We start from the raw sequence: 15,672 nt of genomic DNA, 5'->3' as shown, positions 1-15,672 counted from the left end.
ACTCTGGTGCTTCACTACATTAAGTTTGAACACTGTTGAGGGTTAACCAACCATCTATACATCCAAGAGCTGTACTGTAATCGTACAAGTTTCTGGTAAATGAGCAGAGCTGCCTTAGACCTCATTTAGTTTTTGCGTTGCTTATAGTATATTATGGCACTGGTGACATGACTGTCTGTACTTCAATGAAGAAGGCAAGACTTTTATTTTCAATCGATAGCTCAACATGTCAAGAAGAACCGACAGCAAATGGTAAATATTACAGTTACAACTTTAGAAAATGAATGCAGCTAAGAATTCTGTTCTACTTGAGGTAGCATGACAGACAGCTTGCACTAAAAGACTTAAAAGTCATTTTATCTTTTTTCAGGATTTGATGGAGCTTCATACTACCTGAGAGAATACAAGTGTGAGAGGTTGAACTACTGGTTGACACAAGAGCGACCAGAACACTGGTAGATCTTACAATATATCAAGCTCTCCAAATGAGACCATCATTCTGGTTAATGGGCAATAACTTTGTTTTGACAAGTAGTAATAAACTAAATGTAAGTAGGAAAGTAATTCTCTGGTCATGTCTAAGAAATGTCGCTCGTAGAATTGATATAATTGTCTTCATCTTCAGATATGATATTGGAATGCTTTTGATGGATATAGTTTAGAAATTACCCACCAGTTTATTTCGTGCAACTGTAGAGGTGATGTTTCATGAGGGAGTCATTCTGTGTTGGCTAGATTAAGTTCAGGAACAATGAACTGCACGAGGTACTGTTATTCCCCCCATATATACAAGTCATGCTCCACGAATTATTATTATTGGCAAGATATCATAATTTACTACAGATAGTGTCAACACCCTGTTACAAGATTATGGAAGCCACACATGGAATTAACTGTTTCCTGTCCAGAAAGAAGGAGACTGGTAGTTACCTGTCTTAAGGGGAATGACTTTCTAGTGTATTTTTGTAATTATGAGCAATCACCTGTTCGTAGATGTGGTAAGCAAAATTAAAGTGGCCGAGGCTAAAAATAATGCTATAGCTGCGTCTTTTACACTGCTGACAAAAGCAAGCATACACCTACCAACATATTTGAGATCGTTGATTGAGGAGTGTGCAAACAACCTAGACTTAACATGTGTTGGTTAAATATGCCAATGTATTTATGAGATCAAATGGCTGAGTAGGTCAAACAACTGTGCCTTGCAACAATACAGATACAGGCAACACATTTCCAATAAATCAAATGCTGTGACTGTTTTCATGGACCAATAGAGAGACGGCTAACAATGAAATACATCAGGTGTTGAAGGATTAGGTCATATAGCCTAGAGAGTCCTTTATCGCATCCAATAGTGTTTCAAAAAGGAAGGAAGTTTACGCACCAATTTTTTTGTGTTGATTTTAGATGGGTGAATGCGGTAAATCGCATTGAGACATTTCTCTTATTACAAACAGATGAATGTTTGAATGCATTGGAAAGTTCCAATGGATCCAACACTTTAGATCGGCAAGTAAAACTGGATTATGAAAACAAACCTAAGACTACTTTACATACAATGTTAAAGATGTTTCACTTACATTAATTTGGACAGAAAATATTACTACCTGTTGACATGCCCCAGCATGGTCAAGTGAGTTAAGACGTTCGACTCGTAATCTGAGGTTCGCGGGTTCGAATCCCCGTCGTACCAAACATGTTCGCCCTTTCAGCCGTGGGGGCATTAGAATGTACGGTTAATCCCACTACTGGTTGGTAAAACAGTAGTCCAAGAGTTGGCGGTGGGTGGTGATGACTAGCTGCCTTCCCTCTAGTCTTACACTACTAAATTAGGGACGGCTAGCGTAGATAGCCCTTAAGTAACTTTGCGCGAAATTCAATAGGAAACAAACAAACAAGCCTTATACTTCCTAGGTTCTCCTCTGTACGCTTGGATAGCATGCTGTTTCTAAATACGCTGAGGGAATATTGTTTTCTCTGAACTGTAAGTTAATGGTAGCAGTAATATACGTATTAATCACGGACTACGAAGATTTCGGCTGATATTTGTCATAGATTATTTATTTTCTTAATGCCGGAAATGAAAAACAAGTTGAGTTTGGCGACTCATAAATAACAGCACATTACGGGTTGGCCGCTGAAGCTTAATGTTATAATTTTTTTTATCTTTATGTAGAATATTTTGCCACTTTGGTTTCTTTAAGGTTTTACTTTATGTTTGTTTGAAGTTAAGCACAAGGCTACACAATGGGCTCTCTGTTGCCCACCACGGGTATCGAACCCAATTTTTGCGGTGGAAGTCCAGAGAAATGCCGCTTTGCCACTGACGGGTGGTGGTGTCACTTTATGATGTTAAAAATTTGATAGAAATTTTTTGACGAAGTTTTCATAACGGAATATGGAGAATGTAAAGAAAAATAAGTAGAATTGATTATTTATAACTACTTTTGCTATCATTAAACGTACTGCATTATCAGGAAAACATTTAAAGTTTATATATTCGAAAAAAGTAATTTTCGGTTATTTATAAACTACGTTGTTCTCAGTCTTGTCAATAGTTACTTCGTTTGATGTTGGCGTTTGCGAACAATGTGGATGCGTAATGTCAACAGTAAAACTGAGTAAGGGACTAAACGCATTAACGAGCGGGTTGATGCTCAGAGTCTAACAGAAGGTGTGATTTTGTTCCAAAGGAGAGAGACAAAATCATAAGTTTCTGTGAGTAAAATTTAAGGTGTTACACGTTGACTTATTTTGCTCTATATTCATGTCATTTTTCTTTTACAAATTGTGTTCGTATTATGCTGACAGTGCTACTTACAGCATGAGTATTATTATTTTCAATTTAATAATTTAGTAATGGTATTAATACTATGGTACTATATTAAATACGAACGCAATAAGAGTAACAGTTATTAAAAATAAGGGCACAGAATACAGTGAAGTATATAGCTTTTAATTATGATGTTATTATTATATAAAGTAAAATGAGTATTCTTTCAAGCTGTTATTCTGTGGAAAGGTATAATAACGTTGGTGTTTGTATATAATATATAATACAGTAAAGACCAATGTATATCAGTACGGACGGTATGGGTATTAACACTTATTAATAAAGCAGAGAACAACGATTCAACCTTCTGCGTTATTAATAAAAATGTTAATACCCATACCAACCGTTCTGAGATACATTTTTATTCTAAGTGGCTTTCTCGTTATCAAGAATTATTTTTACTATTACTTTATTAATTTTCTTGTGTAATATGGTAAAATAATAAAACCTCAATTTATTTACTGTTTTGAACAAAAATGTGTTTTTTTCATGCTTGTAAGTTTATCACTGTAATTGTTATCTTTTCAGATTTTATCTGTACAAAAATAATGAAAACAAAGTGAACATTTATTCCTTAAGACTAATATTAAAAAAGAAAGATTCATTTTTCAGTAGATAGAGTTCATAAAGAGGACAGACTTCGATTTTGACAGTTAACCACCACGTTGGTCCAGACACTGTACTTCATTAAAATTTATCTTATTACTAAAATGGTAAAAGTGATTGTTAACAGAAAGAAGTATACAATATTTGTAACAGAGTAGATTTCTTGAGTCTGTGTGATGATAACGTTTCTGTGTAACACCATTTTGAAGGTCATCTAAGCTTATTAAAGGATAAATCAAACAATTTCTGTGTTTTTTAGCCAATTAGTAAATGTTTAGCATAGAGCAAATGTTTTTAAATTTTGATTTGAGATGTGGAACAATCTGTTTTTCATATTATTTTTGCATAAAGTAATTTCTCTCTTCTGTGTTCAACAGTGGGCTACTGTTTCTAATGAACTGTAATGGCTAGTCTTCAGAAAAGAAAAGTTTGAAAACACTTAATCTAGATTTCTGTGTGTGTTAATGATGTTAGTGTCAACACTGTATGTCTATGTTGTTGCAGAAATAGATGTTGTGTCCATATGTAGCAAATAGCAATAGTTGTCATTTTACTAGCTTGAAGGTAAGCCTTGGTTGAGTAGAAGAGGACACATAACTATTACATTAGAGTTATATATTGGGATCTTGAAGCTTGGTAAATCAATTGATAGAGTATTGGCCTCAAAACATTAGTGTGAATTGAGTGTTTTGGGTTTAAATCTTAAATTTCTGCCTTCTCAGTCTGTCATTCTTACAATTTAGCACAAAGAGATCAGTAGTGTTTATTCTATCAAATCCCACCTTAAATATTCTTATAATCTCCAATGAGATCACCTTTTACTCTTCTTTTCTCAAAAACAAACAAAAAGTGATCTTAACTGAACTCTGTAAGATAATCCTTCCATACTTGGAATTATCTTAATTGGCCCTCTTTTGAACCCTTTCCAGTCAATCAGTATGGTTTTTTAGATAAAGACACCAAAAAATCTACAAAGTGTTTTGGTTGAGGCATTACCCATTTTCTCTTGTGGAAATAATAGTAAAAGATCCTTTTGAAATGTACAATATTGTTTTTAGAATTGATAAAATAAAGGTCTCTTCATATGTGTGTCTAGTTCTATATATAAGAAAACAAAAGAATACTTGTTTGAAAATATAGCCCAAGTTCCAATTAAGGTTGTTATAGTTTTTTAATATGACAATTAGTTATGCAGTGAGTTGCTCTCAGCAGTAGTGGAGGCTGGTATCTTAAGAGTTTAAAAGAAATATTTGTATTTTCCTGAAAAATAAAGGTTCTGTTTACTTTTCCATGACAATTGGGATGGGATGGTCTTTAAGGACCAAAAGGTTTCTTATTGCTTTGTTTGAATTTTATTTGATTTTGTCTCAGGTTTGTATGTTATCAAATATGTTTGTATGGAAGATGTGCAGTTTCTTGATTCCAAATTAAAATTGAAAAATAAACTATCATAAGTTAATTATGACAGCATTCTAGCATGTATACCACCTTTATGTTTTGACTGATACAGTAAAAAATGCATATTCTGCATTCAGATGTCAAATGTTACTGTTGAGTCTCAACTTGAAACCTTATGATATTGGTTGAATCAACAGTTTGTATTCTTCAAGATGTGTTTGTCCCATTCTTAAGTCTAAGTTTACTTTATGCAAGTCAGTATTATAACATAAAATTTTAATTGATAATAAGTTGTTGATATACAAAATTTTCATATTGCTCTTTTTCCATTTGCATCAGGTTTGGGCTTTAAGGATAAGATAGTAGTATAACATGCAAGATATAGTTCTTTTAGTGTAATGTATTTGCTCCTGTTGCAGTAAGCAGGTTTTAGAAATTAATTTCAACATAATTTTTTTGATAGTCTTTTCATTTGAAATATCTGAGCTCAAAGTATTAAATTAGAATAAGATTTTCATATCTATATCATCATGTGTTTTGCTGAGTGTTTATTATCTGTATTTATTACATTCTGTATACATTCATAGTAGGGCTGTAGAAAACTCATGCAGTGTATGCCACAGGATTTGAATAATAGACATTTTCCTTTGAAATGAAATGTTTTAACACACAAAAATTATGTTATATAAAGAACTCTGGAATTTAATAAATGACAGATCTTGTCAAATATTGTTATCTACTAGAAGCTGAAATGATAATTTTGTAGCTTACATGAAAACTGCTGTTAATACACTATTACTTCTCGAAAACAACATTTCCTACTGATGAATTTTTCACCAATGTAATGAATTCTTCTTTGTTGGTGCTGATGCTGTTTTCCAGCAGAGATAGTTTAAAATCTAAGGGCATTTATAAACTTCTAGCACCTGTATATGGTGTGATAAACAAAGAATTTCTAGAGAAGTAATTGTTTTATTTATTAATGTGTGTGTGTGTGCTAGTATGGTTGTATGGTATCTATTTCAAAGTACTAAATTAAAATTAAACTTTTTATGTATATTTTGAAGTAAGGTGTATCTTCTGTTCCTGGTAATTACCAGAGATTAAAAAAGTCAGGTGTTTGTGCTTTAAAGAATTATGGCAGTTTAGTAACCCTTATTAACAGTAGGTGTGCAAATTGGACCCATGGTTATTTTTTGATATAGTAGCATAAAAACAATAATTTAAGTGAAATATTTTTATTTTGGGGCCATTTCTATTTTACAAAGAAATTATGCCAAGTATTAGATTGTTAAACAAAATTGCTAGCAAAATAAATTTATCTATGAACATTAAACCTGAAAAGACTGTAGATGAAATGTTGTAGACTTTAATGGATATGAAGCTCATTTAAAACCATGTCATTTAAGTACAAGAATGAACAAAGAAACCAAACACCAACTTTTTAGTTTGATAGGTTAATAGAATTTTATATGTTCTGCAGAAAAAAGATTGAGCTGAGGAATTTTTTGTTATACATGTACATTACCCATGCATTTTTTTATTGTTTAGAAAAATGTAGTTTTCTTCTATCGGTATCTTGAAAGTGGCATTATTTATGTAATTTCTGTATTATAAACTAAACTTGCATTGATTTTGTTTTTTCAATAATTATGGTTTCTTTACTTATGTTTTGTATTTTATGGTGATCCAGGTATTATAATATGTTTACTGCAGGTGCTGCTAACCTCCTGAAACCAGAAGATGAGTGAGTTCAAAGTTCATCATCACGTCAGTGAATTGATGAAGCATTTGGGGTAAGTGTAAACAATAACACATGTTTAGCTTATCTTGTGAGGTGGTATAGCTTCATTATTTGTTAATTATTAGTAAAAGTAGCTAATGGTAGCCATTAAGAAAGCAAAAATTGTATATAGGACAGTGCTATATAATGTTCCCTTTCCTTTTCTTATTGAATCCCTCAAAGACCTATTGCATGTTGATTTCATAATTTGCTTTGTGAAAGTTAGTAATTGATTCATTTAACTAATTAAGTGCTTGTGTCTTTAAATTTCTGTAGTTTTTTTATCTTCCATTTTAGGCAAAAGTCATAATATAATGTGTACACCCTTGGACAGTTTCCAGATACCATAAAAAAAAATTAAGATAGTTTACCTGGCCAGTTCTAAGCAATAGATGCTGACACACATGCACATATACACATAATGGAGCATCTTTAGAGTAGGATGTAGGTCTGTGTCACAGAAATGCAGGGCATAGTTTGAAGATAAATCAACTTTTGTAGAAAGTAAAAAATAAATTCTGCTCTTGTAAACTTTTCTAACATTTGAACAATAAACAACTGTTTGTACTTGTATGGATGTTACATAAATTAAAATGCAGATGTACTTTTATGGTTGTTACATAAACCAAAATGCAGAAGTGTTTCGATCTATTGTATTTTAATTTTCTGTAGTTTTGAACTTTTGTATATGTAGATTCATCACATGCATCATATTTGGTGTTTGTGTTTCCAAATTCATTTCTAGTAGAACATTCTAGTACTTGGATTGTTTTCTTACAAATTTTGTCAGATTTATGAATGAGTGTCTCTATCACTCTGAGATCAAAATGTGGTAATGTTTGGAACTAAATGTTGAGTAGGCTTCAAATTTGTTTACTTGGCCTTTTTTTTCTGTGGTTTTTATTTCTGCTTCACACCTCTGCAGAGGAAATTTTTTTTGATGTACAGCAAGTTTGATTTACTGATATCTGCTGATTTATATTATTGTATTGTTTATACCTAAATGATAAAATTTCAAAATTACTGTATGTACTGAAATATGTAAAAACAAAAAAATCTGAAATTCTGATACATTACATTACCTCCACTCACATAAATAGCTATTATCTTTCAGTGCTATCCTTTATATGAAAAAAAAATTTTTTACAAACACACTACAAGTATTCTGTCCCTCTCACCCATTCTTCCATTGTGTGTCTCATGCAAATCATTATGTAATAACCTTCCACTGATCTGCCTACACACTCCTTATGCATGTAACTCTTTATTTTTCATTTTACCAGACTATCCCTTGTTTGGCAGTTCTTGTTCTAACCTTTAGTTTTTGTTGTCATCAAATGTTTTATTTTAGTATTCAGCCATATCTTTGTAGTAATTCTCTCATCAAGTTTACTCTTTATTATACAATAGTGATATTTATAACTTATCGAGTTATTCCATAGTAAAATTGTTTGATACTTCTACCTGATTATGGAACTTATTTAGTTATTCCAATAAACTTTTATTGTTTCTACCAACACATTTGTATTTTATTTTTCATTTTGCATTATGAATTTGCTGTTACCGCTTTGGAGTTCATATGTTCAATTAGTACTTTATGTGGGCTTCAAGTTACAGTATTCTGAGAAAATTTTCAACTTTATTTCATCAGGAGATTGATTCTCCTGTGAAATGACTTTCTTCAGGCCTTGCCTCATTTTTGGGGACCAACATATTTGAAATACTGTTCATTAACTTGGACTTTAGGTCACAGTACTCCACAGGGAGATTTTCAACTTTACTTCAGCAGGAGATTGATCATCTTGTGAACTGATTTTCTTCATGCCTTGTCTTTTATTTTGTGTCCAACAAAATTTTGATACCATTGGCTGACTTTGGAAAAAACAAAATGTTGCATTTTTATTGTTAATATTATTATCTGTCATTATTTGGATTCTATAACATAAGTTTTGTTTGACTAATTAATACTCATAGTCAAGTTTAGGTTGGCCACTAGTCTTAGTCATATTTTTCTACTATTCCATTTGCTTAGGCTTACCATGAGCTTTGTTACTTTATTTTTTGAATTATCTGTAATTTATCTTACTGGTATATCTATAATTAATTTCACTGTGTTGTTATTCTTCCTATTCACTTGGTTTGTGTGAAACTCTTGAGCCAGGGTTCACACAGGCCTATCTCAATATTGTACATCCTTATTGTTTGATTAACTATTTCTTTTAGGGCTCAGTAATATTGTTTGTGTATTGTTCAGTTAGGCTTGTTAAACATTTATTTTCAGTTTACTGGTGATTATAATTCCACATTAATCATTAGTTACATTAAATATCTTGTTCGATTAGGCTTAATAAGTGTCTGTCAATTTCAGATTTCCTGTGGTTCTTTATCACTCGCTTATTGATATTTAGGTTATCTTTTCTTTGACACAGAGCATCACATCTACCAGTTTACTTTTCTACACAATTTCTTACAATTAATTTTGTTTAATTTATAGTTTATACTTCTTGCCTTTAATTTTTGTTAACTTATATTTTTTATAATCAGTTTCATTTGTGAAGGCTCCAGAGATTGGGGTCCAACCTACCTGCTCCCAGTATTGCTTGTCTTCCTTCTGTTATGGTATAATCAATTTTTCAAAGGATTTGTTGGATTTCCTCAATCTTTTTATGGAGTGCATTCCAGGCTTCTAATATAGACCATGCCAGGCATACTTAAGTTATCTTTCAACACATTTCCTCCCCTTATTCCACTTCTTTGTTTGTCATATTCCCATCCACCTTTTCCCATTTGGTATAGGTTGGTTTTTCCTTCCTTGTACCCTTCTTCCCATCTTAACTTCTTGATGTCTTCACTCCTCACTTGCATCTCCCTTTTTTCCTGCACATGTATGCTGTCATCAGTTGAAGGTACTTTGTCTGCTAAGCACTTGGACTACATCTCATTTGTTCTTCTCCCATTCTTTGCTTTGAGTTGTTGTTTCTTTCTTGATGGGGTACCATCATTTAGCTGTTGCCATTCATTACTCCTTTCTGAGACTGTGGCTGGATAAGTTACTTCTTCTTTTTCAGGGGCATATTCCTCTTTTATTCTTACTGGATTCCTCTCTATGGTGAGTGGTGCCTGGCCATGTATTCTTTAACCTTTAAGTCTGCACTGTTCAGGCATATTGACTTTATTATTATGTTTCAAGATCACTTGAAGGTTATTGTGCAATGGATTTGCTTTATAAACATGCCCATCCTGGACTATATTATCCATGAACTATATGGGTAAAGCAGAAGGGGATTGCTGCCATCCCTATCATACCTTGTATTGAATAAATCAGTATAGTCTGGCTTTAAAAATTGGGTTTTTGTGGTCACCTGTTACACTGTCTCAAATGTTGATATTTCCTTGGAATTCTTCATTGTGCTTCACCCCCATTTTCTTCTAGTGGAGTTTGGAAGTCTTTATCACTACCAACCCAGCAGCTTGGAACTGTGGAGGCATTCTCCTGGATCTTTTAACACAATAACATATCAATATAGAATACTATTCAGCACAGAGTAGGGCAGTAATATTTTGCTGATGTAGATGTGATATTCTACACTATGAAATATATGGTAGAACAGAATAGAGGGAATTGAATGTGTAACGAGTGTGTGGCACATTCATTGGTGAAGGGTTGTCACATGATTATTTTCATGAGAGACATTGGAATGAATCATTTCTGATGGGGGGAGGCAGAAGACTTGGCATGTGTAACAATTTTTTTTTTCATATAGAGGGCAGCATTGAACAAAAATAGCTATTTATGTGAAAGCTTTATAGGACATATATAACTTATGAATGACAAATTGTTTATGTTTTTAGATTGAATTCATAAGCAAAATATAATTTGCCCTCTGTGTAAAGAGAGAATAAAAAAAATCCTGTATTTCAGCTATAGAGCATAACTTGAAGAATAAGGAACAAACTCACCTCTGAGAAAAAGTAAAAAACTTAAACCCACCATTTATTTTTCAGGAAATTATCCATTTTAATTTAAATTATTTTACATTTCTGGCCTCTACTACAGTTGATAGCAACAAATTTCCATGTTCCATAAGTCAGTCACCTCCCAGTGGCTCAACAGTATGTCTGCAAACTCATGCTACCAGAAACTGGGTTTCAATGCATGTGCTGCACAGAGCACAAATAGTCCATTGTTTAGTTTTATGCTTAATTCTAAACAAACCATAAGCCAATCATTCTGTTAATAAAATAAAAGTGGATTTCATTTAAAATACTTTTCCACACAAAAGTTTTGAAATTTCCAATAAATTTAACCTTAGTATGCCAGATTTTAATATCTTAAAGTAAGACAATGAATTCAGTGATGTCGAGAAAACCCACTTGTAGAGCCGTTTTTACATATATATTTTTCAAGACAATGAGCTATTTGGAACATTTAAGTCATTTTTATCATTGTTTACTTTGTAGGAGGGTAAAATGTTACTTTCTGTTACTAATTCTGTGTACATACTACACATAGGAAATCTTTGATATAATTTCTGTATTTATGAAATAAGTATATTGGACTAAATATTTTACCTATATAATTGATACATCCAGCAAAGCTAAGTGACATGCTTGGTATTGTATTAAAACATATGATTTGTATTAAATAATGACTAACTAAATTCCTTAATTGCTGTTTGATAAACTCCTTTTCTGAATTTAGAAAATAACCCAGTAGTACACAGAAGGCTAAGAAAATGAGCAGAAATCACTTAGAAAATACCGAGTGTATTTTTTTTATTTTACTGAAGTAGACATGAGATATTCCAATTTAAGACTGAGGGTGTAAGTTTGTCATTTTAAATCAAGGGTCAGAACTCTAGATAACTTTGAAAAACGTTATGTCAGTAATAATACTGTATCATATTCTATTAATTTGTTACATGCAGAATTGCCCAGAGATCTTCTGATGGAGTATCGGCTGAATCCTATGCTGATCTATTATTAAAGAACAGAACACCGAATGTAACCACAAAGGTGAAGTTTTAAATCTCCACATAAAGAATTTATATAAAGTATATAAATGTTATGCTTTTCTTGAGGCTTCCAGATGTGTATTTAGTGAGAACAAATCTAACATTCACTATTCACATTTCTTAAAGCAGTAAATTTTATGAATAGAGTGTGGTATCAGACTGTAAAATAACTTGTACTGACATGTACAAACTTTGTTTAACTTTTCTAGTAAGAAAGTCAGAGTAAATGACTTTCACATATTTTTGAATTAAATACCTGCCTCTTCTGGTTATTTTTCGAACATAATTTTAACTTGTTTATTATTATTAGAGGTTGAAATAACAACTGGAATTATTGCTAGGACCTCTTACTGATTAAACTTGTTGATGTATGGCGACACATTACACATGGATTTATATTGTATGGAAACATTCATTAACAATATTGTATAAAAGATTTGTTTCACATGATGAATCAGAGTAATTTACTTTGCCATGATAACACAAGCACATTAGTTATAGATTTGTTTCTTTTCTATTTAAATACTGATTATTTCAAATGGAAAAGTACATATACATGAATTCAGGCAGAAATCCAACAGAATAATAATTTTCCATATACTTTGTGATAGCATGCTGTTACACAGTTGGCCATTTGCTGACTTTTTGCAAGATCACAAGACACAGTTCAACAAAAACTGATTGTATTTTTATCAAAAGATATTAGCAATGAAATATTTGTTTAATATTCAAATATTACTTATTTTTGTACATAGTAAACTTGTTTAAGCTCTATACATACCTTGTAACCTCTAAAACTGTAGATATAAATGACAGTCATTGTTAGATCTGCTGTGATAATTATTACAGTTTTGCTTAGGAAGATAATTTGATACCTAAGCTTCAAAAAGACATTTGAATTTTTTATTGAATATTTTATTAAAGTACCTGTAAAGAAGAATTTCTCACATTAGTGTAAAAACAAGTCTGTTCCAATCTTAGTAAATGAGGTGCTTACTGTTCATAGTGTAAAATAAGTCTCTTCTAATCCCAATTGATGAAGTACTTAACTTGATGTAAAAATAAGTCTATTAAGTCTCAGTAGGTTTAACTTTTTATTTACTTCCCTTTCCCTTGAGTTTCCACATCCTTTCTGTTGCCTGAGGATTCTACCATCAGTCAATGTCTGTCTGTGGCAGTACAGAATCTTCTCTCTCAAATACCCATAGAAACTGTACCTCATTCTTATTCAGGTTTTTATTGCAGGTTCTTTATGTTACCCCAAACATCCAGGGATTGGTGGGCTGCAGTCAATTTGTCCAGCCTCAGTCAATTTTTGGTTCTGCTTCCCTTTGCCATGGAGTCTTTTCTCACCCTCAGACAGGCTTTGCCTCCAGGTTTATGGATGGCCAAGATAAACATCTCGAATGTTTGTATGTATATTCTTTTATCTTATTAGTTGAGGTACTATTTTTGGTTTGTTCACAATAGGTTAGGGTATCATTTTAACTTCCTCCCTTTTGTGCTTGCCTTGTTCCTATTTGGGGATTGCATTTGCACCATTACATAGATGACTGTCTTTTATTAACTAATTTTGAACTGATATGCTTTTTTGGAGGCAGCTCTTGTGGGTTGGTTAATCAAGTTGGAGAAGTCATTCCTTATACTTACCTTGTCCACTTGGGTGTCTTCTTCAATACTTATCTCAGTCAGGCACAACTTTCTTTTCTTTGACTCATTTTAATGGAACTTTCAATTCTCCATGCCTTACTGTTCATGAGATTCTATTGCTTTTGTGGATGTGTTCTTCTATGAAAACCCTTATCCCCTTGGATTGAGTACATATGAGGTCTCTTTGATGGATTTTGCACGACCAGTGGAACTTTGAGTGGGATCTCTTGGATGCTTCTATTTCCTCTCCTCCTTCCCTTTGTCAACAGTCTGTATTGTTAGTTGGACAAAGCCCACATGTCAGTGGATGTTCCTCTTATTCCCTCTCATTTACATTTGCATATCTTCATGGACACTTCTGTGATCCTTCTGGAATGGGATGTCTGTGTGGTTCTTCATTGCCTTACTTTACCTCTGTTTAAACTTCTATTTTCATGTTTGATTTTTGGCTTATCACTTAAAGCTTATTTTCTTCTCCTCTTGGCTTGTGGACATCACTGGTCAGATTTATTTATCATCAATGTTTCACATACCTTATGCCATTCCATGTGTCCTTTATCCAGGTCAATCTTTCCTACCCCAAACGTTGTTGGTTCATGAGAGTAATTTCCCCTTGCCAATTTCCCACCTATATTCCAAGTCTGATCTGGATAGACTACCATGTCCCATACATGCTTTTCATTATTATTTGTTCACATAACTTCTTTCCATAGTGCTACTTCACATCTCTTTATTTTGTGGCAACTATCCTCTGTTCATGATCATTTTCTTTTCATTATCACAAATTGGGTGTGGTTTTTAATTTAATTGGCTTCTTCTTCCTTATTGCCTTCTTTCCATAATTTGTTCCAGGTGAATTCTCACCAGATTAGGCACCTTATATTCTCCCTGACATATAATCTCTGTTATCCATTGAAGAAAATTCTTCAATTAGGCATGTGGACCACACTGCATATATTCATCTCTCACAATCTGCATCAGATAGCTGTTTCATACTCATCAGGTGTACTTAAAGTTGTCAAATCCACACTATGAGGATATAAGGAATTCACAGTTATAATTTCAATGGACAATAACCATACACTGTTGAGAGAGGGTGTTCCATAAGATCTCTCACAGGTTTTTCCTTGGGATATCTTTGCTTCATTAACATGTCAGTTCTGAGCTGTACTAATCCATGGGCTTCATGGGTAAAGCAGAAGTAGATAGCTGCCATCCCTTAGATTGAATAAAACAGAAGTGGTTTGCTTTTTAAAATAGGGTTTTCATAGTTATATGTTGCACTACACCCAGCATTGATGCTCCTCCAGACTAACCACCACTTTTTCTTCCCTTTTATTATTTCAGTGGAGTTTGGGAGTCCTTAGCACTTTCCATTTCCTAACAGCTTAGGTGGACCATGGAGGCATTATTTTGAATGTTATTGAGATATATGATGCAAACAATACTGAAATTGTTTAGTTAAGAGTAGGGTGGTGGTGCTCTACTAGTGTAGATGTTGAGATGTTCCATTTTTGAATGGGTTTATCTGAGGGAATGTTGTAACTTTGGAGTGAACTTTCAAAATTTCAGTTCTACTCTTCAATTAGGATCCCTCTTTCTACCCCCACATGGATGTCAAATCCCAGAGGTTGGGATTTGGATTCAGAGCTGGACCAATCAATATAAGTCCTCACACATGGATTACAAGTGTCACTGTCCCCTCATTCAAGTGTACTAATGTTCACTGCTACTGTGTTATGGGTCATGATGGATGAACATACAGGTTCCTATGGTTCTTCTTCTTGCATAATCCCTTTAGGATTTGTATATACCAAGAATGTTACAGTGTTGAGGTGGTTCCTTTCTGATTGGTTTTGAATGAGATATTTCACACTACAGGGTCATTTTTCTTATTTCAGTTGTGTGGAATTTTTGTTCCCAGATTGGTAAAACATTTTATCACTTTGTTGTCATGTGTCCTGTTCATAGATTGTTGGGGATGATATCTCCTTCTGGTCTGCTGAACTTAAGATTAAGATAGTATTATTCTCTTTCATACTCCGACTAGATGACTGGGTTTTGGATTCCAGTGCAATTCCTGATGGTATAATTCTCATTTCCACCCCCACATACAAATGTTGGTTTTAGGTGGCTGAATTTTGGATACAGTTGCCTTGTACAGTCTGTTGCACCCTAGCAACTACACCATGGAGCACATCTTTATTCTCAGCCTCATTGCTGTATTTTAAGGGATTGAGCTTCCAATATCAGTGGTTTGGATCCCTATTCAAACGTCATTCTCTCCCATCATGTGCTCCTTCACAATTTTCACATATGTTTGCAGATGCCTCTTTCTTCACTGGGTGTAGAATATACCCAGTAAAGAAATGGTATAGTCTCCTATG

The 15,672-nt window shown here is 33.2% G+C and overlaps 1 protein-coding gene across 3 annotated transcripts in view; it reads left to right on the top strand.

The window, feature by feature from the left end:
• The first annotated feature begins 2,556 nt into the window (after positions 1-2,556).
• Positions 2,557-15,672, top strand: part of LOC143246311 (gamma-tubulin complex component 2-like) — an 88,887-nt gene continuing 75,771 nt past the window's right edge. For 2 of the 3 annotated variants that reach the window (XM_076492823.1, XM_076492813.1), the window contains exons 1-3: positions 2,557-2,718; positions 6,554-6,633; positions 11,549-11,636. In XM_076492823.1, the coding sequence (XP_076348938.1) occupies positions 6,581-6,633; positions 11,549-11,636 (141 nt within the window). In that variant the 5' untranslated portion in view covers positions 2,557-2,718; positions 6,554-6,580. Of the gene's footprint in view, positions 2,719-6,553; positions 6,634-11,548; positions 11,637-15,672 lie in introns of those variants that run through there. The other variant, XM_076492831.1, reaches the window with a different exon arrangement.

This window comes from Tachypleus tridentatus, chromosome 1, assembly GCF_004210375.1.
Source record: "Tachypleus tridentatus isolate NWPU-2018 chromosome 1, ASM421037v1, whole genome shotgun sequence".
Classification (NCBI taxonomy): Eukaryota; Metazoa; Arthropoda; class Merostomata; order Xiphosura; family Limulidae; genus Tachypleus; species Tachypleus tridentatus.
Note: the sequence above shows the minus strand (reverse complement) of the source record. Positions and strands in the feature narration are given on the sequence as shown.